Source organism: Vollenhovia emeryi, unplaced genomic scaffold, assembly GCF_000949405.1.
Source record: "Vollenhovia emeryi isolate VEMERY1.0 unplaced genomic scaffold, V.emery_V1.0 DF939205.1, whole genome shotgun sequence".
Classification (NCBI taxonomy): domain Eukaryota; kingdom Metazoa; phylum Arthropoda; class Insecta; order Hymenoptera; family Formicidae; genus Vollenhovia; species Vollenhovia emeryi.
This window is the reverse complement of record NW_011967161.1, coordinates 431,513-459,470: the sequence shown is the minus strand read 5'-3', so window position 1 is coordinate 459,470 and position 27,958 is coordinate 431,513. Positions and strand designations below refer to the sequence as shown.

The following is a 27,958-nucleotide window of genomic DNA, read 5'->3' as shown; positions in this document are numbered from 1 at the left end:
AAATCTTAATTTTTGTTATACATACATAGACCATGGATTACTGGAACTTTGTGCAAAACTCGATTGGGTTTCGCAACACGGTTTAGAAGAAATTAATTATTATTCATGACAATTTTGCGGTTTCTGTAATACGTAAATCACCGGACTGTGGAAGTGCGGCATCGTCGCAATCAGCTGAACGTGCCAAGCGAATAATCTAACGGATACGGTAGTCACGTCGTAAAGTCTCGTTTTATTGTTTTTATTTAGAGGACAAGAATAAAAATTAAATGATTTTGATAAACAACAGAGTAAATTTTACATTTGAGGCTTTCGTGGTGTACACGAATGTTAGAAACGTCGGATAAAGAATGCGAGCAGCTCAAACACGGAAATCAAATTTTATAACTGGATAAATGATATAGAAAAAAGCAATAATTTGACAGAATAGTATAAACAATTTTATTGTTATAGCCACTAGTAACACAAATGATAAAATAACTCAGAGGACAAACAGAAAATTACTGAACAAAGATGAATATAATAAATAACAGCAACAATTAAGAGATTTATATCTATTAATATAAAAAGGTAAAACCTTTGCTTTAATTAGGTTAAATTTGGCTCAATTTGTATGCTCAATATGCTTTTCGACAGATTAAATTATTTCTTTTTATCGATGACTCTTGAAGCTTTTGCAGCGATTTATTTTTCATTTTGTTTTCAAGCAATTCAAAAACCCCATCAGCACCAGAAGTTTCGTAAGAATTTTTTAGTATATTTATATCGATTTCTCTCTCAGTCATCGCCAATTTTTTACGTATTGATAATCCCACATATTGCAGAGGATTTATTCTACCTTTCCACCGATAATAATTGGTGCTGAAAAATGTGAAAAATAACTGTTTAAAAATAAATATATTATGTTAGCTACCATTTATATCAGTTATCACTAGGTTTACTGCACGTTTAGCGCAAATATGCCAGTATTTCGAATTTGGGGCACCTTTGTCAATGATCGTATCTCAGATATACATCCTTAAAATTTAATTTAATTTTTGTCGCACTTGTATGAGGAATATCGAAGAGACAATCGAGAATAAACAACAAGTGACACGTCAATCTCTAAATTTCTTCTCAACTATTACTTTTGATGAAAGTGCGATTATGTAATTTTTAATTGTCGAAATTTATTCAAGTCTTACTAGGGCAGCAGCTTTTCCATAAAAGATACAGCCCAGAGAAAAATTGTTGATCGGCATCGAAACGATGTCGAATCAACATCCCAAGGAGAAGAAAAAGTCAGGATGATGTCAATATGACATCAAATTGACATCATCCTGACTTTTTCTTCTCCTTGGGATCTATAACATTTTATAGTTTTGATATCGATTGACGAGTCATTTCTCGCTGGGAAGTGGGCCCAAGCCTTAAGAATGTTTTCAGCCCAAAAATGGGAGAAAGAATTCATTTTATAATTTGAGAATTCAAAAAGAATTCCCTCTCTCTCTCTCTCTCTAAGCTACATATCCGTTTCGTTTGCAATGCGGAAAGTACGGCGCGCGGTGCTAATAAAGAACAGACCCGAGGATCGCTTCGAACAGACGCGCCATCGAACTCGATGTCGCGTACGATTTATCGAATATCGATGTTATCGACACTGGCACTGTTTACAAGAATTGTGAAGAAAGTTTCGCTCGGACGTTGTCGTCGCCGCTGTTTTGCAAAATTACGCATTTGCACGCCTCGATCTCCGGTCCCGATCGACACGCACGGACGGAGCGATGGGCCGAATCGACCGGGTCTCCGGGGCATGGCGGCGGCTAACCTCCCCTCGCCGACGCCGACGACGGACGCGCACGACCGTCGCGCGCAACGCCGTGACTCGTGAGCCGACGGTTTGGATTTTTCGCGCTTAAATCGTCCGTCCCCGAGACCGTCGCGTGCGAGGGGCCGCCGCGAAACCTGCGATGTCTCGCCTGCCGTAGACGGCTCGCAACATGTTCGTGACGAGTCTGGAGAAGGATTTCTACGACGCGATACAAAGAAGCGTGAGTCGACGTCCAGTTCTGCCCTCGCGGCAGCGTATTCCGCGTCCATCGTGTATAGGTTACGCGACCCAACCGCGCACCGTCTTGGCCCCCCGAGCCGTTTCGACGGCCCTCCCCGGCCTTTCCGCGACGTCCCGATCACTCGTCGGGCTCCCTCGACCTTCCTTCCTGCGTAAATCGCGCAGTTACACATAATTTTGTCTCTTCAGTAGACGGTCAACGACCTGGAACGCGTGTACGTCTCTAACCATCGTTGATTCCGTTGTTTTTTTATTAGTTATTGTTAATATATATTTGTTATTAGTGAAGTTTGTTCGTTCATAGCAAGCGCAAAGCATGTATATTCCTCGTACGCTTTGTAGCAAATAATCTTTTTCATTTATACTCTCATTCATAATCGAGCATAATTTTATTTTCCCTTTGAATAAGTAGAAAACCATTATCGCATACATCTGATTCTTTTTTATTGATATAATATGATATAAATCATGTATCTCTAATATATATATATATATATATATATATATATGTGTGTATATATCTTACAATAAGTATAATTCATTATTGAATTTCTATATTTACGTTCATAATTATATATGTTGTCTTTCTTATGGATGGTAGAGAATCGTATAATTTTATCGTACAAATGATGCATATCTAATTTCTTTGTTTTATTAACAATGAAGAATTCAACATGATTGAAACAGCGTATCTGTCCACGATGCATTTTACACCAAAAATAATTGTTTGCCAAATTTATGCTCACGGTTTTGAAGTTGAAATTACAGCTTGAACATTATTCGGCTGAACAATTTTCAATTGTTTTATCTAATCCTTCTTGTTTCAGAGATGTTTACTGCTAGTGAATTTTGATGTTGATGCAATCTGTGCCTGTAGGATATTACAACAGCTTTTTAAAAATGATCATATGATATATACTCTCGTACCTGTTCGAGGTATTCAAGATATCGTAAACGCTTTTGACGAAAATTGTGAGGAGGTAACGAGGATCTCCAAGGTGTATTCACCTCGCCGTGTGCTTCGTTGGCGAAAAGTAATTTAAGAAACTCTCTCCTTTCAGATAAAGAATGTTGTTATGATAAACTGCGGCGGTACTCTAGACTTAGTGGAGTTGCTCCAACCAGACGAATCCGTGGTGTTTTATATTCTTGATAGTCACCGGCCTTACGATTTATGCAATATATATTCAGAAAGTCAAATACGTATTCTTGGTAAACCAGATGAAGATGCTCAGATTCCAGAATATAATGATATATTCCGAGATGATAGTGTGCGTAACAAATTGTTTTTATCTCGTCCAAGTGTCTTTCTCGATTTTTTTTCTATAATTCCTGTTCAATCACATGCAGTCAGATGAAGAGGACGCGAGTGGAGAATCTGATAATGAGAACGAAGGCAGGCAAAGTAAACGGCGTAGATTGAACGAAGAAGACGTATTGAAGCGAAGCGAACGAAGAAAATGGGTTGAAAACAGGGCAACAATTCTTTTCAATTATTCACAATATAGCTACTATGGCAAATCGGTACGCGTTGTAATTTCTGATTTTGGTCAAGTAATTCTGGGGGTTTTTTTCGTCTAAGTTTATTGTGCATGTTACGTTTTATTGTAGAGCGCGATAGCGGTGTTTGAGATGGCATGGAATATGTCAAAGGACGATTTAGATATGGCATGGTGGGCCATAGTAGGTTCCACAGAGCAGTCTATTCTTAACAAGATTGAGTCACGAATATCCGTTCTTGAAGAAGGTTCTCTTCAGGCACATGTCTCGAGATTAACACATAGACAAGGTGTTGATATCGACAATCAACAACAGCAGCAAAGTATTGTTAAAGTTACATATGATAAAGAGTATCCTTTCACGTATATATGATAATTTGTTTCTCTCAGTATTTAAATTTGACATAAGCCCGTGTTAATTTCTTAATGATAACGAACAGTCTCCAGTTAGCATTATATCGTCACTGGACTGTTGAAGCCAGTTTGAAGTATTCGATGTCAACTGCAGTATCGTTACGTCTATGGTCCATTAGAGGAGAGCAACGTTTGAAGGAAATTTTAGCAGAGATGGGTTTACCTCTGGTGCAATCCCGACAGTTGTTTCGTGCAATGGATCTTACCTTTAGACAAGAATTTCGGCAGATGGTTGAGAAATTAGCTGGCAAATATAATGTTAATAGTATCATTGGTACTAGTTTTACCCTCCAATATGGTTATCGTTTTAAATATTGTTCATCAGACATGGTTTATGCCATGTTAGCTTTATTGGATTCTACGGTACGTGTCATTAGACAGCAGTCATTAAACATAGTATGTTAATACGTGTTCTAAAATATCGTACTTTTACAGACAAAGGACAGACAACCACAACGTTGTTTCTTAGACGCGTTGGACTGTTTGTCGCGTACAAAGAAGGATATTTTAGAAAGTGGCATTGAAAAGGCAAAGCTTATGCTCCACAATATCTTCAAAACTGCACAGAATGTATTAGAAGCTAAACAAGTAAAAAATTTCGGTTCCTTTTTGTATCTTAATGTACCGGATGGGAATATAGATAATTATTTATTTGCACATCCTCATCCACTGATCATGCTGGCTCAATTTGCCCTCAAAGCTTATGTAAATTCTTCGAGAAACAGACGCGCTTCTGAGTGGCCTCTCGTGGCCTCCGCAATATTTAATGCAGAAGAAGGGTCGTGTCTTCTTGTTGGCATACCACCAGTTTGCGAGGATCAACCTAGAAGGTAGTATTTATGAACACAAAATATAATTTGCATTATTTAACAATGAATTTTGTGGTTGCAGTTTATTTGGGAAAGCATTTGAGCAAGCTGCAAAAAATAAAAATTGTTACATCGAGGCAGATTATTTTGACAGTACAAGTATGAAATCAATTGTTTTGTGTTATGTTAATTGGGTGAAATTTATTGTACTTAACATGTTTCCTTTTTTTTTACAGTAATAAGACTGAAAATTGAGGAAAGACCCAAGTTTCTTGACGCTTTGGCAGCACTACTTGCATGATAATCATCACAGATGTATAATTATCAGAGATGGACAATATGACAATTACTTTAATCAAATTTTTAACTTACAGGACTATTAACAACTCGAAGCACTTTATTGCTCATGACGTATGGTGCCTTTTTTAAACGCAAATTTATTGTACATTTTTAACCAGCGACGGTAGCTTTATAATTGTAAAATATTTAATATATGAATTAGGACTGATGTGTGAATCAATAACATTGAGTGTAATGCGTGTTGTATAAAAGATGCTAGGATACAACATTTAGTGATAAGTGAAAGATTCCAATAATATTTGCATTAGTAATTTAAGAAACACGATAAATTAAATACTTTTATAAAAAAGAATTTGATAGAGAAACTGAAAAAAACCAGAATACGAATAAAGTCTTGCTATATCGGACAATTGATATAATGCTCGATATATTACCTATATACCTGAGAAAATTTATACAACACAAATGTGTATGCATATTGTGCCAAATATTTAACCCTTTGTTGCATTTTTTTCTATTATTTAGTGAAACTTATTATTCGAGAACTTAGAAGATCGTGGTCAAAATAATATTCAAAATGGTGGATCTCATAATTTTTTACATCGGAATCAGTCGAGTTTAACAATTTTATCCGTTTCGAATTTTGATCTTTGGATTCATAATCGGTCTTAAAATCTGTAAATAGTGATTTTAATAAGTTATTGATCAAAATTATATGAAAACATATTTATTGACAAAAAACGACAATCTTTTTATATATATATTCATTAATAACAAATTTATTTAAAATGTGGTTCTAAAAGTTTATTAGAGAAACCTTTTAACAATCAGGTAATACCAAGCATGCTATAGAAACACGTAACAAATTTTATATATTGAAAAAGCAAATTTGAATGATAGGTTTTGTCGCGGTACAATGCAGCAAAGGATTAAATGTCAGCAATATAATTTAATTCTCGTATACATATGGGCTACATAACAATGAACAGGCTATCTCATAAACACAGAAACTTTCAGTGCGTTTATCTGATATTTATTTAGTAATTTATAATGTATTAACGTATTCGTGTGCGTTTACGTACACTTGAAAATACAATTTGATCGACTTGGGCTTGGTTTCACCAAAGTTGCTAATTAATTTTGCTCCTAGTGTTTAACTCGCTCCTTTTCTCTTTTTAGCTGTTCCCTCGGAAACAGACAAAGAATGAGTTGAGCTAATTGTACAATTAAAATTAAAGCGACGTTGGTGAAACCGGGTCTTAGTTTTGATAGTGGGATAACACATATTTTGTTGTTACACCCGCGATGAATTAATATAAGAAGAGATACAACGTACACGCGAATTTCTCTCTACATAAAGAACGACGATATCACAGAGACAAGAGTGTAAAAGAAAGAAAGGGACGTTTCTTTATCTGAATAACTCTTATAAAATTTGACAAGTATAAATTTTGTATTTAATTAACATTGTATATGATATTTTTAGGCCGGCATGCGTTCGGTTGATTTTGATGCTATTTGATTTGTCGGCAATTTGTTATTGAGAAATTCATCGACGAACTGTTGTACAGAGTCCACGGTAATCTTAGCACCGTCCTCCATTACGACATAAACTTCCCGTGGAATATCGATGGCAGTTAAAAGAGGTACTGCATCGTCCAAGCCAATATATTCACGAAGAATATCCGATGTTTCACACTGTAAAAAATCATGCAATTATCTCATATGCATAATAATTTTATATTTTTAAAATATTTGCAGTTTTACACAGCACATTTATATCTTAAATAAACTAAAGCCTAATCTACATTGTGCTCTCTGCGTCTAGAAACATTCCATTTTGTAGTATAAATACGTTTAAAAAATTTGTGCAAGTTGATAAATTGTATATTATACATTGTATAATCGTACATTGTCGACAAATTTTTTAAGCGTTCTGATTTGTTTATATAAAATAAAATGATTCTAGATACAAAAAGCACATTGTAGATTAGACTTAATACTCTCTAAAAACAGATATTAAAAAACAACACTAAAGGCATATAAAAATCATGCGCCAATGTATTAGCGAGTTTTATAAAATTATATAATACGGTAATTAACAGTGTTAAAAGTAAGTAATTAACGGTGTCGAAATATTTAAAAATAATAATTTTAGTCGACATTGTTAATTACTGTATTATATTGTATAAAACTCGAAATTTTATAAAACTTCCTAGTACATCGGCAACTCTTATAAATAGTACATTGCTTAGTACATTGGTATGACTTTATGCCTTTAGTATTATCTATTATATATATTTATGTGTTTGTCTTATAATTATTATAAAATTTGACTCTTATTTTAAATTTCGAAAATGACAAAAATAATTTTATTAATTATAATACCTATTTAATTTTTATGTCATTCTACGAGTATGTATAAAATATATTTACATCCAAAGCTATGTAGAACTGCAAAGAATCATCAGGATCATCGTAATTGGGATCATAATCGGGTTGATCCCTTCTATACATTTGTGCAGCTGGCAGTAGTACACTTTCCGCAAATTGAATCTCAGAATCTTCCGCGTCTGTAAAACATAAAATATTAGTAACTTAATTCTTAGCCTATTCTATTCTGTTAATTTCTATAGATATATACACATATGTATACATTTTATTTATATCGTCTTACCGACAAACAAGATAATGCCTGGAGCATCGTGTAACGATGCAGCATACTTTTCTGTTAGAATATTCACTAGCCTAAGGCTCCAGGGAAAATTCTGAAAATTGAGATAGCCTTTATAGTAATAACAATTAATTCTGTAATGGTAAAATTTTTTTAACGGGGTATTTTATAAACATTAATTTTTATTATCTTTAATAACAGCGTCTTTATCTTTCTAGTATTTTACTTGCAATATAATTATATTCAAAGAGCTCATTTAAATTACCAGTCCCTCTGGATCATCAATCAATTCGGCGCGTCCATCTAAGGTGATTATGTTGTCGCGAGGATCCAGAATAACGAGAGTGGGTATTGCCTGTACGTCGAAAGCTTTTGCCAATTTTCGACGTCTTTCTTCTTGATTAAACGGTATCCTCAACCAAGGCATTGTTTCAGTGTACGCATTGTAAGATTCCTCGCTCCTAAAATAACATGCCATTGTAATCTCTCACAAAAGGTACGCAAAGAAAATAAAAGGGTAACAAATATAACAATAAATATACAGAAAAATTATCCATGAAATGAAAGGAACAAATATCTCAGAATAAAATGCGACCGTTTAAAGACAAGACATTGTATGACGAAAGCTTACCTATCCGAGCTCACGAAAATTACTTCGAAATCGTGGCCTCTCTCCCGGATCCGTTGATACGTATCCACGAGTTGCGGGGTAAATGCTTTACAAGGCGGACACTAAATTAAACGCACTGTATTAATAAGATAATTCGTATGCGTTATATAAATATTTGCATATTCAGGAAAACTATATTACATAATTAAGGTAAGAGCCCCCTAATATCACTCACAATCAGATTAAATAAAAAATAATCTAGAAATAAATCTAGAAAAAAAATTCTATATTCTTCGGTAAACAGAATTTTACAAAAGCTGTTGCATCCTTTCCAATATCTCGTTATATAATTTTAATTTATTAAGATAATTAAAATTATATTCAGTTTTATATAAGTTTGCTTCATAGAAACGAGATATATTTCTCTTGAAAAAGATAGCTACTCAACTAAAATTGTTGCAGGCAGCGAAACATTTCTAATATTCAAATAAATGGATGACCAACTGATAATAAAAATTCTCGATATCGAAATTAGGAAAAAGTTAACTTTGAAAGTTTCAAACGCAACTAGTTATGCGTGAGTTAACATTATGTAACATTTAACTATCAATTTGCTACAAAGCTGTAAATTATATTTCGGCTGCTACTCTAAGGCCCGGTTTCACCAAACGTTGCTTAACTTTAATCTTAGTTTAATTTGTCTTTGTCTCTTTCTGGAGTAACAGTTGGAAAGAGACAAAGAACAAATTAAGCTAAAAGCTTAAAGTTAAGCGACATTGGCGAAACCGGGTCTAAGCCCTTCTCAGCAAGGACTCTCGGAGTCTTCTCCCACTTGTTTCTTTTGTCGCTTGTTAATTTCTAGCATTCACTTGGGCATCGTTACTCACCCAGTGTGCGCTGAAGTAAACTCCCTTGAAGCAGTGGCGAAGCTCCTCGTGCAACATAGGCTCGTTGCTGCCGCGGGCGCCGCACGGTAGGAGAGGTCCATCCTCGAAGGCGGCCTTCGGATGCAGCGGTCTCCAAGGGAATTCCGCGCCGGTGGGATCAGCGATAGTTCGCTCGACACCTTCTCTTGTCACGATTGACCCGTTGGACGCCTCCAATAAAATCAACGTCGGCACACCCACCTTTATTCGGTACCTTCGAGTCAGTCTGGTCTGAAAAAAAAATTAATGCATTGCGAATGAATATATTCGGATAGCAGCGATCAAAAATAAATTAGCAAAACTTCTCGGTAAGTTTCACTTGCTCATATAGTTCTCGCGTTGAAAGTAGAATCCGGAAACGTAATAGGATATTAACACACTGAAGCTGAAATAGAAATTGTATGATTTTTTTAGTAGATATTTAAAGTTGTTGACTCTGCGTCCCGGTGGTTTTGCTGTAAAACCATTGTGAACTGTTTTTTATTTGTTGATTGTTCCGTCGCTATTTTGACCTTTTTGCGATATTTGTAAAGCATTTATAATTAAATGTTTTTGCATTATTTTTAAAAATGTGTGGGATACAGCAATTAATACTATTAATTTTTTTTCAGCTTTTGTATAATTGACAGTTATTTATAAGTATTTGTATATGTATGTTTTTCAAAGAACATATTTTTTTCTTACATTGGGCCGCAAAAGGTTAACCTGACAAAAAATCAAGAGATGAAAGCAAAAATATTCTAATTAAGATGTGATTAAGATGTGACTGATCCAAGAGATCGTGAATGATTCCGGAAGGCTGAATTCCGATTAATCTGCGTGATCAGTTAATCTTGACTTGACGTAAAATCAGCGGCTGCTGATTTTACGTCAAGTCAAGATCTATAGCTAGTTACCGCTGACGTGATTTTACGTCATTTAAAACCTGTAGCTGACCACCACTGACGCAACTTTACGTCATTTTAAAGCCCGTAGCTGGGTGCCGCTGACGTAGTTTCATGTCATTTTATATTTATAGGAAGGCAGACGACTTCGCATGATTCGTGTTTACAAGTGGTTACAAGCATGATATCACAAAACAATTCTTTTTTTAAATTTTCACTCGCATGTCAGAATCCTGCGGTAGCCAGTTATAGATGTTTGTAAATTGCCCGCGGCTCTCAGTTTTTAATCTCGTGCTATAATCGCCAGCTCTGCGTAAGTTAAAATATGCAGAAACTTCGTTCCTCTTTTAAGCGACGTGGCTTTTCACGTTCAGCGCGCGACTCATTGTCAGAAATTTCATTACAATACTTTTCATTCCGTGGCGATGAAAATCACGCACCCCGCACGTAATCTAGCATCGCTATTATACTCACTATGCGATATTGTTACTATATTGTGTACTTGATTATTATATTCGTTACCCGAACATTATCGAGTATATAATATAATATTATATCATATTATATTGTATACTCGATGACGTTATGTTATTTAATACAACCATCGTGTGCATATATGCAGGTGTAATTATTACTGCAAGGAATACTGGTCTCGTTCGCTGGTACCAATAAACAAGACGCACTAAAAGCGTATTTCTCCAGGGACCTGTAGCAATAAGCGCGAACAGCTGCAGTCAGAGCTGCGTTAACGATGCGAGCGATATTACCGTACAGATATAATATTACTCGAGACATAATAAGGATAATGGAATAAGAGCTACGCATGGAGGGCAATTATGGAAATATATCGGCGCAGTTTATTTTACCGTATGCGCCGGTCTCCGTTTTTCTCGGTAATTCGCTAAATAACAGATTTTCCATATTCTCTCTTTATTATTACACAATTGTGATATTTTACGACAGTATCACGTATGCAATCTCGTAATGGCATATATTAGGTTACTTTTTTTCGAGAGTACTTTTACGATGCAAATTGTGATTTCAGATTCTTTATACCGTGCAAAATCGACTCGCTATTTATTCTGATAATAATTAATTTTTTTTAAGGGTAGGAAGGAAACTGGAAGAGGGGAATCTTTAAGCAGCTTTCTTTGCTATATATTTTCGCGAAAGGGATTTATACGGAAAACACATGTTGCAATTTTAAAGCAGGACATAATTTAAACACCACACACAAGTGACAGTTACATAACATTAATATTAAAATTTCCTACTCAACGATGTAAATGTTAATTACATTTACATTGTTGAGTAGGAAATTATAATATTGATGCTATGTGACTGTCACTTGGTATTGACTGGGATAGGTACTGCATATTGCAGATTATGGGCGGGGTTTCGACTAAACTTGAATTAATTTATCTGTACTATTTTGTTAATGTAAGTAGAATAACCATGTGTGTTGTTTAATATAATACATGGATGAAAAGATTATATCGGAAACAGCGGATTATAATCCGTTAAAATATATTTTTAAAAACTTGTTCAAACAATTCTGTCAGTTGAATTTGATCGCCAATTAACTTGATCGGAGTTTGGAAATTGCGCCTAATGCATGAATTTATTTGCATAATTGAAGCGCATGTTTGCAATCTAAATATTCATATATCGCAACTGTTGATTATTCGCTGTCATAATCTAACTTTGTTTAAAGAATTAATCATTCTGTCCATGTTAAAACAGTGTATATATTATTACTTGATAGTTAATTAATTAAGCACGCAGATTAATCGGAATTCAGTCTTCCGGAAGCGTTCGTGATCTCTTGGATGTCTCAGTCACAGAATCCTTTTGCTTTCATCCCATGATTTTTGCCACGTTAATCCTTTGCAGCCCAATGTAAGAAAAGAAAAAATATGTGTTTTGAGAAGCATGTATAAGTATATACAAATATTTACAAATTACTGTCAATTATACAAAAATAATTTAAAAAAAATTAATAGTATTTGCTGTATCCCATATTTTTAAAAATAATGCAAAAATATTTAATTACAAATGCTTTACAAATATCGCAGAAAAGTCCAAAAATAGCGGCGAAACATTCAACGAGCACAACCGCTCACAATGGTTTTACAGCAAAACCACCGGGACGCAAAGAGTCGACAACTTTAAATACCTAAAAAACCCATTGCGATACAATTTTCTTTCAGCTCACCGCGACAAAAAAAAGTAGGATATTGCAATTTTATTTCTATGGGAATGTACGTGTTTTTTTTTCAGCGCTCTTCAATATTTAAAAGAATACAAGCGCGCATTCTTCACGATATATCTCAGAACACATTCCCCAGTTTCCTCGTCGACGAAACTCGCTGACGCGGCTTCTCGCCGATCGGGTGTCATAATTCGACCGAGAGGAGAATCCGCGCGCGCGTCTCCGCGTACGGAGTCTAAACCTTCCAATCTACCCCCGAAACTGCATTAAGTCGGCCGACCCTCGTCTCGAAACATTCGGAGCCCCTCGTCCCCGATATCTCGAGGGAGGAACGGTCGGGATTTCTCGTATCGCGCGGGATGCTCCGTTACGGGTTACGGCGCGCATAAAGGGGTGAAAGAGGCGGGGGGGATGGGGAAGGGGCAGAGAGGGTGAGATAGAAGAGGCGTAAGGCGAGATAGGGAAGAGGGTTTCGTAGGTAGCGAACACGATGGATCGCGCTGTACGTTATCGTAAGTATAATACTTTTACCGGGCGGGAGAAAGGTAAGGGGGAGAAAGAGGAAGACCAGAGAGAGAGAGAGAGAGAGAAGAAGGGCGGAGAGAGAGAGAGAGAGAGAGAGGCGGAAAGGGAGGCGGCGCGTCCCTTCATATATTTCCCGCTCCCGCGTCACGTGGTGCCCTACGACGTGGTGGTGCTTTCGCGCTCGCCCTCGCTCGGAGTCTCTCGAGCGGTCGATAACGCGTGCGTCCTCCCTTGCCCGTGTTGCTACCGCTCGGCGAACGACGCTGCCTGGCGCTATCGTTATTTTCCTCGCTCAGCCCTGTACACCGGGGGCGCACCGTCATAAACGCTCTCGCCCGTTATTAGACCGACACTCGCCGCCTGTCTCGGCACTCGACGGCGAAGCGGAATCGCTCGGGATGCGAGTTGAAAGCTCTCCCTTCGGTTCGAAACTCTCCGTGGAAAAGTCCGATATTGATCCCTCTTGCCGGTTGGTCATTTATTTGACGTGAAACATTCCCTTATTCTCTATACACCTTTAAGACGAAGGCGCTGCCCCTTGCGAGCGCCGTTGCTTTCATTCTCTGTAAAGAAAACAAGGCTGGGGCGATTAATGTTCGTTTCTATCAGTGTAGATTAACTTTGATCCCGGTTAAATTTCCTTCTTATCCTTTTCTAGTTCTGTGAATTAGAGCGAGATTGAAATCAGTCGCCGCACTGATGAAAATTGAAAGCGCAAATCTTCCGCCCGGCAGGTACTTTCGTCGCTCGCGTCCGAAATGGATTTTGAGAAAAAATTGATTGATCGAATTAGTGACATCGCCAGCGCGAATTCGTCAAGTTTTGTACCATACTTTACTTGATTAATGGAAGTGTTACTGAAGAGTCCCTCAGGAAAGCTTTGCGAGACATTTCGAAGACCGACGTTCCTCTTTCCTCCTAGTTTCTTCCTAATATCCGAAACTCTTCCTTCTTTTCGTTTATCTTCTTTGAAAGTGGCATCACGAACGTTCTCCCACTAATACTTCGCCTTCCCTTGAACTTCTTTAGCCAAGATTCTATTTCTCCCGTCGAATATGCTTCGTCTCCGAAAGCATTTCAGTTCAAGCAAAGTACAAAGCCTGACGAAGTTTGCGCTGGTCGATGTAATTCAATCACTTCATTTTTCTCGAAATCCATCTTGGTTGGAGCGATGAAAATGGCTGTCAGGTGGCAGGTTTACTCCTTCGAACGAGCAATATTGAATCCCCCCCCCCCCATGCTGTTTCTTTGCACTCATCCGCATATCTCGCTGGGACAGTCTGATGATTCTGTAAGCGCGTTTCTTAATCCACAAATATCTAAATACGTGGGACATTCTGCACGCGAGATCGCATTTTATATATGAGCACTTGGCACGTGTCAGGGCGCAATAGGACCCCGTGAATTACAGCCTCCGTGTATCTAATAACGGTCGAGCGAGCATTTATGACGTCCAGTGTACATTCCCTACCATCGCGACATCGCGCTCTACGTGTCTTCGTCTCTTTCTCTCTCTCTCTCTCCCTTTCCGTCTATCCCTTCTATCCCTTTTCTCGTCTATCTCCCGTCCTCTCGTCGCGAGCCTTTCCCTCTCGTTCGCGTTACCGACGAAATCGCCCTGGCCGCCCTGACACCGAGTGGAAGCGAGCAACCGAGCTAAAAAAGAACCGAGGGAGGATAGAGGGAAGAGAAGGCCAGACGGAGATCACTTTTCCCTGGTTCGCACGCGTTCAATCGTCTCCTCCCCTCGACCCCTTTCGTGTATACAGAGACCGCAAGTCTAGTCCGACGCCTCTGCCGTGCGCGCTCAACTGCAGCCGTCGCGACGACGGCCGCGTGCTCTCCCTTCGTGGACTCCCTCTCCGGTTGTCCACGAGTGCTGCTCACAAGCAATGCCCGTGAATAAGCGAATGTCGCGTGTAACCGGCTCATTTATACGGCGGCGTTGGATTTTCTTTCCGCTGTTACAACGTGAACGAGGGCCCTTCTCCTCCGCCGCGCCGCGGAGCGGTAATAAATCTTGGGACGTTTAAAAGGGAGCCGAGAGCTCGTGCCCCTCGGTCTTAGTTGTTATCGATAAGCGAGTCGCGTTCGAAACGATCAGCGACCGAGTGTACGGTCGACGACGACGCGCCGCAAGCGTGACTTCGCCTGACGTTCGTAACTGACGGCGTGTTAAGTACTTGTTGAAACGATCTCCCGTGAGATCTTCAACTACCCGTCGCGTCCCGGACAGGCTTCCCGCTTCTAGACGAGGAAGCAGCCGGATGAAGGACGGATTTCGACGAGACAATCAAGATTTCTATAGATCGGAGTTGAATTATCTAGAGATCGACGGACGAAAGAAAAACAACCTGGTATTCGTCCATCGCCTCGTTACACGGCTATTAATAATCTACGAAGAGTATTTGATTATGAGGGAGACGACGCGACCGCCGTAAAAGGTTGATACACGGCGATCGCGCGGCTCAAAGTTGCCCGTCGCGAGATTCGTTTTTCCCCTGCAAACACAGGGACGGCTTTTCGTGCGAGCAACCTGTGCATTCCCCACTTTCCCTTTGACCACGGACTAACAGGCCATGCACAATTCATAGGCGTGCACTGGGGTCGACAAAAAAAAAGAGAAGGGAACGAAACAAAATGTAAAAGGAAACCGCGACATGGAGCAGCGATAAGACATCGCTTTTCCACGAACACGCGTGCATTCGATACTGCGGAATCAGGCGATCCTTGTACGTGCTTTTAATTATAATTATTACAGGAATATGACGGTTGAACCGCCTGACGATTATCGACGGATTTCCTATGTATTTCCATAGAGGAGAGTCTCCTGTTACGAGATAGCGGGGTTTCTGTTAAATTAAGGGGATGCTGGAGTGATTCTGCACCTTTTGTACCTTCTGCATCTAGAACTGTCGATTCGCGAAAGCCACATAATTTGTATATTGCACAAACGTTTTCAGGAACTGACAGGAGCAAAAGGTGCAAAAAGTACAGAATCACTGTAGCATCCCCTTAAGGGGGTTTGTGAAATTTGTGGTAAGGCACGCAATTGAAGGAACTCGGGAAGTCAAAGAAAAGCATTAACATGTTCGTATAATTTTTAATTTGTCAAAATGTTCAATTCTGGTAATTTCTTTGAATTTCTAACTTTTTCGAATAACACAGTGTGTTTCCAATTTTAGTTTTTTTTATTGTGATGGGTTTTTTTTTACTTTAAATTGTACTGCGTCCATTTGTTTATCATGCAAGTTTCACGGCTGTAATTTTTTTCTATTTTTACTTTTTCTATCAATTTTCTGGTTTGTTTTTGTTTATTTTGCCCCGAAACCGGGTTCTATCTAGTGTAAATTTATTATTCGTAATGAGAAGGGACCCCTCCTCTGAATCCGCCCTTGCGTTACGCGTAATAATACATGTTAATTATCTTTTACCACGTTGCCCATGCATAATTGTAAGATAAATAACACTTATCACCTCCATGGTCTTTTTTATCTTTGAGAACCGAGAAGTTTTTATCAAAGTCAATACTGATTGTGAGTTTGTAATTGTCCTCTTGATATTATCGGACCTACGGTCTCGTAAGTTTACTTAATACTTCTATATTGAGAAAAAAATTTAGCCAACGTAACAATGCCTTTTGCTTTCTGTTTAAACAATTTGCTAATGTAGATATTCATCAACAGACCGCATGATTGCTGTTCAATGCACAAGGACTATATAATTACCATTTATGGTAACCAATTAGCAATTGTACGATACCAGATGGAAGATTAATCTCGTATCTAATGGAAGATCAATCTATCATGCGCTCAAATGGAATGATAGATCTAGGGAAATGAACCGAGAGGGGGTGATGGGTCCGAGGGAGGGGGGGGGAGAGAGAGAGAGAGAGAGAGAGAGAGAGAGAGAGAGAGAGAGAGAGAGCTAGCTGTCAGCCAATCCACGCAGATAACTTAATTAGCAAATTTCGAATAATCAGTACAGTCTAATGTACGCTAATATATCCCTCCGAGAGGCCGCGATGTTTAAATTAGCACTTCGGGCCGCTTTGTTGATTATACCGTGTATAAACAATTACGTTATATTGACGTACATCCGTCAAGTCAGATACGATCCAGATCTAATGCACTCCGCCCACGGATGTTTCAAACAGTTTACAAAATGTTTCTTAAGAAGACTGTCTATAGAAGGTCTCGGATATACCGCCGCGCCGTTTCTTGGCCACGAATTTCTTTCTTACGCGCGCGAGATAGATACCGACAATAAAGATTAATTCGACCGATCTCACTAAATGAAACCCTTTGTCTATCTCCCAACGTGCGGAATTGAACAGCTTCGCGACGAAACTTCGTGCTGTAGTTTTGCAAAGTTCATTCGGACTTAAATGGCGCGTATAGAACATCGTACAAATCCGCGATTATTTCGCCCCCTTGGCGCGTTTCGAGTGAAAGGGAGCTTAATATAGCTGTGTAAATATAGATCGAATAATTAAATCATCGACGACGACGTTATTTCACATCGAGGGCTGATTTCTCCGATTAAAATTCAGGATGCAATTAAGAGACGACTCGGGGTTTCGCGGCTCCCATTCGCACTTTCGGATATTCCGAAATGGTGCACGCGCTTCATCTTTCATGAACTATCTCGTGCAATATGCACGAGCTCGCGCGAACGAAAAGAAACGTACACCGCGCAAGCTCATCTCCGTCTTTTCCTCCGTCGATTCCTTTCATTATCGCGTGGAACGGACGAGAACGCTATTTGAGGAAGATATGGGTCGGCCATCCGTCCGGAATAGAGGCCTCCCTGTCGTCGGTTCAACCCCTTTTATTTCCTCATGGAGTGACTTTCTCGTTAGCGTTGCCCGCGGATAAAGACGCGCGTTTCTCTACGAGGCGATTTAAAAAAAAAATGCCCGAGTTTATAAGCAACCTCGCTGATTAAAACGTCGAAGCAACGGATCTCTCAGATGTTGTGTAACCGGGCTTTCTTCTTCCGTATAGGAATATGGAGAAACTGGAGTAGCAACTGAGGTGCGAAAAAGGCGAATGACCGCGGGCCGACATTGATAACCGACGCGATAAACCACGCGTGTCTTTTCGCGATTTCATTGAGGCTTAAAACGCGCGAGCAAAATAAAATGCAATGTATCAAAGTTGATTCGCTGTAGAGATGATTTATTTCGAAAAAAGGCAGTTTCGATCGCACGTCGTTGTACTTTACTGTTGTACTCTGCACAACAGTACAGCGTGCATTAATTAATTCGCTTCGTATTGTCAAAAAGCATCTATGTTTAAATAATCAAGTAATTTCTGTCGATCCCTAATTATTACCCGAACCGAATTTAACGCACCGTACTGCACGACAGGGCATCCCAAATAAAAAAAATCAATCTTCAGCTTCTGTTAGGTCGTCAATTAGCCCCGTTTCTCTCGTCCGACGAAAGACTATAAAGCACTCGCGATTACGGCGAGACGCTCTCAAGATTGATTTAAGTGTGGAATTAACGATCGAGCACCAATCGCGATGCTACTTGATGTTGATTACGAGATTCATCTTACGGCCTCCTCGCAATTGAGACGGATTAAACGTATCCTGTGTACATCTCTATTGTAAACATAAATGAGCCTAAAGTACCCCGGCTGGACAAAATGCAAATCGGCTCAGCGTTTCTTCAGTGGCATGCGAACATTTCAAATGTCCTCCGCGTTTAATCTGACATAATAAACGACGGTTAAGGTACACGGAGAGAATTTTCTCTTAAAAATTTATCCTGAAAGTCATGCAATTGTGAGACAACGTGGCATTTCGAAGAATTTTATGAGGGTTCTTTGAAATTTTACCACGCACTCTACTAGTAAAATGCATGGTAAAATTTTGGAAAACATTCATTAAGTTTTTCAAAATACCACGTTGTCCCACGTTACATGATCTTCGGGGTAAACTTTAAAAGAAAATTATCTCCGTGTATAAACCGAAAGTTTCGATGATATATCGTACAGTTAACTAACAACGTCCATACAAAAAGCTAAGGCAATCTCATCTCGAGAAACATTTCGGAGCGTGCTTCTGCAAAAATTCGATCAGCACGCGTGTCCCGTTTCTCGCGACACCGGCCACGCGAGCGACGTTCGAGAAAATCCTCGTCGGGAGAAAACTCGACGCTCCGCTTGCGCAGTTACGCTTTCTGCCGGCGCTATTGTCAAATATTCGCCACTCTCTAATTTTTCGAGTGCCCCACGAGCGAGGAAAAATTCGAAATACAACGCGCTGTACGGCACGCAGCAAAACGCCTCGTTACATTCGAGGCATCACACGCCACCTCTCATCCGAGTCACACGCGAGCTCGTTCTTCCAAGCTGCATTCTCGTAGTTTCCTTCGTCGCGGTACTTTCCTCCGCATCGACGATGATACCCATCGGCGAGCGATAATGGTAAAAGGATCACGCGGGTGAATAATACACCTCGGAGGGACTCAGCATGCGTGCGTGCGTTCGTGCCACGCGACCGATTTTCCTCCCTCCTCCCCCTCGCCGCTTGACGCGTTCGCGCGAATAATATTCGGGCCTTAAATAGCGCGACTGTGCGCGCGAAAGGGTTAAAACGCCTGCGACTGGAATGAAAAACTGAGGTCGTTGTGCGTTGTCGCCCCCAGCGGGAATGATGTTCCATGCGTGCGTGCGTGCGTGCATGCAATTCCCAAAATCGCCGCCCACGGCGATGTTTACGGTATACAGACGTTTGGCATTCTCTACCTCGCTTCCTCCCCCCTCCCCTGCTCTCTTTCTCTGTCGTTTTGTTCGTCGGGCGGGCGCAATTAGAAGCTCGTTATGTCTGCATTTTTACCTCATTATCTCTGATCGCCGTGCATATCATATCAATCGCAAATACTGCAAAGTGAGAAAAATGGTCTTTTACGCAATTCTGAAGACTAGCTCGCGAATTAAATATTGAAGACGTGAAGTAAACGACGATCTTTCTTTTATTAATTAGTTTTAGCAGTATTTTAATCCGAACTCTATTTCTTCTTTCAAGACACCGGACTCTATATGTGATAATTTGAAGTTCGAGAAATGATGGGCGTCCACAAAATTTTCGCTGCAAAAAGAAGATATTTTCAAATACCCGGTCTTTCCTGATGGCCGAATAATTCGAGTCATTTTGTCTTTCAAATTTAAACCTTTCGGATCTTTCGAGCCTAATTAATCGATCACTTTGAATCCGGGGGTCAATTCTGTATCTTACAATCCACACAAGTGTAAGTACAAATAAACCAAAAATTTAACATACACTAAAGCTAAGCTTAAAATTGTCAAATTTATGTTTCAAATACAAGTAAACTAAGTAAGTAAATAAAGCAATTAGAAATACTAGTCGCAACATGCAAGGATGAAAATAGGGAGGATGGAAATAAGTGTGCAAGAATGAATGAGTTAAGAATATATTGTAAACCAAGTCCACTTCTTGGCTGTAAGCTGAAGTTAATAAATTATATATACTTATACTATTTTTGCGGCGGTTAACATCGAGTCGGATCGTCGCGGAACCATGAATCGATCAAACAACTCGATCGTTGATCCCGTTCTAATTATATGAACTGCTCGAACTGTTTCTACCTCGGCAATGCATGATTTACATAAATCTATCCGATTGCGAGACTAGCCAAAATATCGCGAAGGGGGTAAACCGCTGAGGGCATTGCAGTGTACAGATTTGCGGCATTACTGGGCATTACTAGGCATTACTAGGCATTTTTGGGCATTAGGCCTTGCTGGAGCATTGTAAAGATAAAATAAGATAAAATAAAATAAAACAAGATAAATAAGACAAAATAAGATAATGTAATGCCCACTGGGCATTAGTGGGCATTTGTGTACAAAATTTTGGCCAGCGGTTTCCCCCTCGGGTTAAGACATAGTAAGAATAGACTGCGCGTTTCCTATCTCACCCGTGTGAAAACATGTACAAACTTTAGAACGGGTTAGCTGGTGTTGAACAGTGTAGCCTCATCTTTGTCTAGCGAAGTAGTGGGGGTAACAGAAGAATAGGGGAATGTTAGAGGATAAAGGATAAGGCGGTACTGTTCAAAGTGCGTTGTCTCTTTCGAAAGTTTGTGCACTTCTGCAGCCAAAATGCGCAGTCTATATATCATACGTCTATGACTACCGCCGACTTCTATAGAAGCTGTGTGAACCACAGCTTGAAACCCATCGATGTATAGATGGGAATAAAGATTATGGAAATGTGAATCCTAGTGAAAGTACGGTCCAGGCATTAACGAATGAGACTGTACATACCGCACGTGTTCTTCATTTCGAGAAAGAACGTGCGTTGTAAACCCTGCGCGGAGAGAATGCTGTATTAAAATTTCTAACAAAATATTATATATTCATAAAGAAATTAATGCAAGCTCGATCGTCTTAATTAAAATGAAATAAACGTGAAAAGTTTTTAAGGCCAATAGTGTTCCGAGCAGCGTTCAGTTTAATATAACAATAAAATTAGGATGTTTAATAATTGACCGCATAACATAGTTATCTTACTCTAACTTGAAATATAAGATGACGCGTTTACCTAACATCTAAAGATGTAATAACAAAAAATTAACATTAAAATTTCAAAGTAACAGTTCAAATTGACGAACGTTTTGACTTTACTTACAATTAGTCTTTATCAGCGGATCTGTCCCTAAAATAATATAATTATTGGTAATGAGTGTACGAAGATGTTGGCGCACGTGTACAATGGTGTATAATATAAATATTACTTGTGATTCAATTGTAAGAAATTCCTCTTCCAAGCGTTGTCCAATAATTTGTGGTAAAACGCTCGTCAATTTAAACTGTTACTTAAAAATTTTAATATTAATTTTTTTGTTATTACATCTTTAGATGTTAGGTAAACGCGTCATCTTATATTTTAAGTTAGAGTAAGATAACTATGTTATGCGTTCAATTATTAAACGTCCTAATTTTATTGTTATATTAAACTGAACACTGCTCGGAACACTATTGGCCTTAAAAATTTTTTTAATATATTCAAATTATTAAATTACATAATTGTTGTCTACATTGCTACTATTAGACACAGCGGCAAACGTTACACCCGACTGCCTTCCTTGCGCGGTTTTTCGAAACAATTCTTGTGATCTCTCGTGTATACATATAAGTACAGATCTTAATTTTAATTTTACACGTTAAAAAAAAGCGAATAATAATATGTAGCGATGTGAAGAAACCATATAAAATTAACAATGTTCTAAATAGCACCGTTCTTTTGCGAAATGCGTAATGTGATTCTTTTCTACGTGGCTTCTCCCAAATAACAGAACGTAAGACGAAATCTTTCTCCCGCGCAAGAAGGGCAGTCGGGAGGTGTACTTTTTATCCTTGCGCTTCAATCGGAATGCCAGGCCGCTCAAACGAATTACAGAAGTTTTATTTTACGGAATGACAAAAAAAGACAGTTATAAGCGGAAGAATTTCTCACAGCCAAGTTTCGGCTCGAACCACCACAGACCGGACGACAGTAACTCATTGTCAGACTTAATACTTGAAGGTTTTTCCTCCAAACATCATCGTAGGTCTAATCGGAAACGTTTCAATGGTTAACAATGCGAGAATGCCGACAAAGGTACGACCGTGCGAAACACCACGTGACGGTCACGTATACGTCATCGCGGCGATGTTCAAAAGCGGAAAACGCAGATGGGTGGTCCGGGGGTCCGAGAGAAAAAGGGGTTTTTCGGGGTGAACGGAGGGAAACGCGTAGAACAATAAATTGCGAAGGACGGCTCATGCCGAAGCACAGGGGAAAAATACGCTTTCTCTCACCTTTCTCTCGTAGTCGTGGTTCGGCACGGCGAGCCAGGGTAGATCGGCTACGTGGGCGCGGAAGCTCTCGTCGTAGTCGAGCACGTCGGTCATGTTGCTCCAGTGTACCACGTGCACCACCTCGAATCTCTTCCTGTTGTCACCGCCGGCGCCGTTGACACTCGCGTAAAGGTCGACTAGCTGGCGGGTGAAGTCGTCGCAGGTCGCGCCAGGATTCACGAAGCTGAAGTACATGCCGACGATCTCGCAGGCCGGCCGGCCGTCCTCGTGGACGAGCGTCGCCGTCGCGTCGATCGACTTCATCGTGTCATTAGTCGCGTGGCCGCAACGCGCGAGCTGCTTGCCGAACAGCCGGTGCTGCCAGCACAGTGGCTTGCCGGTCGCCGGCGGCGCCTTCCTCGCGGCACACGCCGGCGCGGATACCTGTTCGCCTGCGCACCGTTCGGCCATCGCTCTGCGACTGGACTAGTGTCCGGATGCGCTCGAGACTCGAGAGAGCCGGCGACGCGCGACGCGCGCCGACCGAGGAGCCCTTTGACGGTGGAGGGGTTGGACGCCGCCAGACGCCGCGCACACCGCGTGTCCGTTGACCGACGACGACACCACCGACACGCGGACGGAGGCAGACGCAGACTGAATTTGTATCGCGCCGATTTGCGCGCGCGGTGACACCGTGCCAGCTTCCGCTCCGCGGAGCAGTCGGAAACGCGCATCCGAAGCCGGCCACCCCGGCGCGCTTCGACAGCGTCGAGCCACGAAATGTGCTTTGTACATCCATTTTGGAGTTACCTGGCGTTTGCGCTCGACTCTTTTAACGTGTTTAAGGGGTCATTTCACTTTAACGGCCCAAAAACTACGCTCATCCTTAACCATTTTTTTTTACCAGTAAATACACCGTACAATGAAATAAATTTTTTTAGGATTTGTTAGGGCACTCTTAGATAACACAAAAAAAATGTTTTGTCATACCTTAAGCAAGTTTTTAATTCAGCTTTTTTCTACACCGTTAAAATAATGTTGCTGAAACGTTGCAATGTTGAATGTTGAAGTATAAATATCCTTTCTACGTTGAATCCAGGTTAACGTCCGTACATTAATTCTTTATAATTGCTGCAACGTTAAAACAATCTTGAACAAATTATTTTTTGACACTCAAGTAGATACTTGAAAAATGTATAAATATGTATATATGTATATACAGGGTGTTAAAAAAACCATTCAATATTTATATGGTAGATAGGACACGCCATACTGAGTAAAAAAACCTAAATAAACATAGGTCGAAAACTCAATCGTTTCTGAGATACAAAAATTTTTGTATGTTGGCATCATATGCAATAATTGTTAACCAGAGGTTAGCCGAATCTCTGTTTCTTCTTAGATAATAACGTAGAAAAAGATGGAGAGTCGACTAACTTCTGGCGAACAGTTAACGAGAAAATTACAAACCGGGCCTCACAGTACCAACAATAAATCACGAAAGAAGGTAAATTATAGATCCTATCTCATCAGGATCTGCTGATATAACGTGAACTTAAAGCCAACGCGGCTAATGTTATCTGTCATGACATCATCATTATATATTCTGCTCGAATATACGTTAGCTGCGTTTTCGGCATTGCAAATTTGAGACGTCAGAGTGTCCTTCCTTTCTATCTCGTTCTCCTCTCTCGCTCACCCAAACGCAAGAGAGCTCCGACGTCACAGATTTGCAATACAAACCGCAGTTTTTATAATCTGCTCGAATCTACCGAAACCAAACTGTTAATATGTATATACAGTACCGGCCAAAATTACATATACATGTATCACCTTTCGATTTTCTGTGCATAACTAATTTTAAAGTGCACGAGTGAAAAATTCGAAAATCATTTCAGCAGGGCTGAGAAGTAAAACTCGTTACTTGTAACGAAGTTACAGTTACAGTTACTTTTTTTTGGTAACTCTAACTTAACTTCGTTACTTTCTCTTCATCTGTAACTGTAACTTAACTTAGTCACATTTTTTCGAAAACCAATAACTAATTTAATAGTTACATAAATAGTTACTTTATATATACTTTGAACCTCCACAGATTGTATTAGGCCTTGCATCTGCGCATAAACGCCTTTATCGACGCTTCACAATTCAAATGCAGATTTGATATTTTTATTTTCATTGCAAGAAAGTAACTGCGAAGTAACGATTCGTTACTTTTGGAGTAACTGTAACGCGTTACTTTTTAGAATTGGTAACTTGTAACTGTAACTAGTCACATTTTTAGCGAAAAGACTGTAACTGTAACTATAGACACTTTTATAAAGTAACTTTCCCAACCTTGAATTTCAGTGTCCTTCGTATACAAGATGCACCCGTTGTCAGGTGTCTACTGTAAAACTTTGAGCACATTCGATGCACTTCGACGAAAGTTATGCTCAGAATACCTAAAGGTGATATAATTTTGGTCGGTACTGTACCATTAACATTTTGTTTACTGAATACATTAAACGTTGATCGATTATTTGCTCTTTAAATTTACATTATAATTGTTTTCACCTTTAATTATATAAGGACTTTAGTCTTAAACCTGGCTGAGGTAAATTTTTCGCGACAAATTTAAAAAGTGAAATCATTTAGACACCAACGTCCTGCCTTGGCTCTTATATCCTTTATTACTTCGTATTTGCGATTTCACGTCAGAACCTTGTGAATTCTATTTGCTTAGTGTTAAAACTTATTTAATTAACAACAAGTGAAACTTGACCGATAAGTAAATATAAAAAATAAATAGAGACGTGTCGGGGACAGAATCCTTGAATCTATTTAATTATTTAAAACTTTTCGGATAATCTTATTAAACTTCTTGGCCATTGTCACTTGTTACAGCAGTCATTGAAATAAGACTGAATTTAACACGGTACCGCATTGCTTCGGTATTCCCATCTTCAATCTATGATTGCGTAATAACAATTATTTAAAAAAACAAAACGCATCCATTGCGCACGACGGCTGTGTCGATACCTCGACGCGAGTGAAGCAGCCATTATAAAAATCCACTTGAACAAACATAATCTACAGCGCAAGTGACGTCAGCGATTATATCCCTTTTTATTTCGGGCAGATCTCCACTTGGCCATTGCCTTAAAAACGAGGCGGCATTCGGAATTAATGGAAACGTTACGCCCTAGGTCTGTTCTTTGTAGCTGCATCGCGCTGTACACATTTCTGACACTTAAAATAAAAGTAGACCTACGTACATACGTAAAATTAAACCTTTTATTACGGAGAAATTAGATTAGGTGAGAGAAAGGTGAAGGGCGCACAAAGCCGCTTACACATGCACGCAAAGTACGAACGTCGCGTCGTGGGTTGCGATCGGGAATTCGCGCGGCCAATCACAACGCGTCGCGACTGGACAAGGTGCATGCTCAATGAGAATTGCGCAGCGGAGCGGCCGTGCCGTGAATTTCAAGATTACATCCACATGGATTCTTTACATATTGTTCGCATTATATTTACGAGCCCTTTTTCACGTAAACGGTACGATGTAAATTACTATATTTGATCGATTAATCGATTCTTTTTTTAAACTTTTCAACTATCTTCGCAAACAGCCCTAAAAGAACGCGAAATATCAAATTATGGTAGATGCAATTCAGTTGTAATTTATTAATTGACTGTACGGTGATGTAAAGGTTACACTAATGCAGAAATATTATTAGCAGAGGAAAGTCCTCTATTCTATCCAATACGAGATTGCAGGTTTTCAACCATATTCAATCACAAATCCTTTTTCGCAACGATTGCACGGTCCAACAGTCAATTTTCTTCCACTAAACAAGAGATTCCTCTCCAAGGGCAATAAATTCATGGCGGAACCACCAGATGATGCCTATTAATTTAGCAGCAACTCCGCTGTCTCATGATAGGGAACTTTCCTCCACTTACGCTGATCCGATCTATGAATTTTTCGTGGCACGTACGCTAAAAATTGCGCCCAACCCGGACAGTGGCAACAGAAACTAAAATTGCAAACAAGATGTAAAAATTCCTGCCGAAACATGAGTGCTCGATGGTCCACGGATTATTCATTGTTATGACACGTTAAACATTCACCATGTAAATGCAGACGTAGATTATTATACTTTATAAGTGAATGCACAGTATCTTGGAGCAGAAGAGTGCGCGTAAATCGCGACGATGCCGGGCGCTTACGTAAAGCGTCTAATTGCCCTAATCACTTTAATGAATAAGTAATACCCGACGCGTATATGTTGCATCGGGCACCGACGGCCCGATAATAGAACATGCGAAACGCTATCAAAATGTATCCCAGGGCGGTCGCTTGGCGATCTGTTTGTTTTCCCTCCTGCATCCGCAGCGAGCCGGTTGCGCGTCGATTGCGGCAAGAAAAACGCAGAGCGACGCGAGGAAAACGGAGTCGAGTCTTTCTTTTTTGCATTACGGGCAAGAAGTCGCGTCGAGCGCGAGATAACGCGCTAAGCCGATGCGCAGAAGGTATATTCGCGTCGAGTTTTATATATTGAACGCCGCTATAAAAAAAAACGTAGTGCGCAGATCGTTTGATTTATGTGGACTAATTTGCAGAATGTGTCGATGAAGTGCGAGATTGAGCGACGCGGAGTTATCGACTCGTTGTCTCTCTCTCTCTCTTTCTCTCTCTCTCTCTGTCTCTGTCTCTCTCTCGTTTTCTCGCTACATTCTGCGTATAATGCGAGCAGAGAGAGGGAAAATCGAGGGAAAGCCTGCACGCGAAATGAACTCGTTAAATCCGGAGCCAGATGGCCCCGAATTTGCTCGGAGCACGCATGTAACTTACGCTCGCACAAATTTCCCCAACAGCTCGCGATCGAACGCTCGCTGGACGCGGCCCAGAGAGAAAGAGAGAGAGAGAGAGAGAGAGAGAGAGAGAGAGAGAGAGAGAGAGAGAGAGAGAGAGAGAGATAGAGAGAAAATTCCATTATAGAATTCCAGGGTTAACGAAGCGCTAGTTCGCGGACCGTCGCGCCGACCGCCGGTTTTAACCAGCCTAGAATTAGCGTTTCTCTTTTAGGATTACAATACGCCTCTCTGTATGCAACATATACCGAGGCGGAGGCGGAGAAGCGGGCATTAAGGTGGATATGTCACGTTAATATTAGAACGACCGTGGGTGGGGCGCGGTCGCGGCAGCCGCGATTATTAAAAATTTACACGTATATCAACGATCGATCGGTCCG

The 27,958-nt window shown here is 39.9% G+C and overlaps 2 protein-coding genes across 2 annotated transcripts; one reads left to right on the top strand and one right to left on the bottom strand.

The window, feature by feature from the left end:
* The first annotated feature begins 1,650 nt into the window (after nucleotides 1-1,650).
* Nucleotides 1,651-5,484, top strand: LOC105561582 (cell division control protein 45 homolog). The gene is made up of 9 exons (XM_012011680.1): nucleotides 1,651-2,030; nucleotides 2,878-3,030; nucleotides 3,112-3,321; nucleotides 3,401-3,574; nucleotides 3,662-3,900; nucleotides 3,990-4,326; nucleotides 4,399-4,793; nucleotides 4,855-4,931; nucleotides 5,009-5,484. Exons 1-9 carry the CDS (start codon nucleotides 1,980-1,982, stop codon nucleotides 5,071-5,073), a joined length of 1,701 nt encoding a protein of 566 aa, XP_011867070.1. The 5' UTR covers nucleotides 1,651-1,979; the 3' UTR covers nucleotides 5,074-5,484.
* A 599-nt stretch (nucleotides 5,485-6,083) lies between these two features.
* Nucleotides 6,084-23,604, bottom strand: LOC105561580 (nucleoredoxin-like). The gene is made up of 7 exons (XM_012011679.1): nucleotides 22,740-23,604; nucleotides 9,244-9,513; nucleotides 8,378-8,478; nucleotides 8,012-8,207; nucleotides 7,750-7,840; nucleotides 7,509-7,645; nucleotides 6,084-6,770 (listed from the first exon to the last, which is right to left on the bottom strand). Exons 1-7 carry the CDS (start codon nucleotides 23,187-23,189, stop codon nucleotides 6,555-6,557), a joined length of 1,461 nt encoding a protein of 486 aa, XP_011867069.1. The 5' UTR covers nucleotides 23,190-23,604; the 3' UTR covers nucleotides 6,084-6,554.
* Nucleotides 23,605-27,958: the final 4,354 nt, after the last annotated feature.

Bases quoted from the DNA above. Each gene is read 5' to 3' on its own strand.
- LOC105561580 (XM_012011679.1), bottom strand. From the start codon at position 23,189: ATGGCCGAACGGTGCGCAGGCGAACAGGTATCCGCGCCGGCGTGTGCC. The intron at 8,479-9,243 runs GTGAGTAACGAT...CGTTTAATTTAG, and splicing joins TTTACTTCAGCGCACACTGG to TGTCCGCCTTGTAAAGCATT. The intron at 6,771-7,508 runs GTAAATATATTT...GATTTTTTACAG, and splicing joins AGTTCTACATAGCTTTGGAT to TGTGAAACATCGGATATTCT.
- LOC105561582 (XM_012011680.1), top strand. From the start codon at position 1,980: ATGTTCGTGACGAGTCTGGAGAAGGATTTCTACGACGCGATACAAAGA. The intron at 3,575-3,661 runs GTACGCGTTGTA...GTTTTATTGTAG, and splicing joins ATAGCTACTATGGCAAATCG to AGCGCGATAGCGGTGTTTGA. The intron at 4,794-4,854 runs GTAGTATTTATG...TTGTGGTTGCAG, and splicing joins TGCGAGGATCAACCTAGAAG to TTTATTTGGGAAAGCATTTG.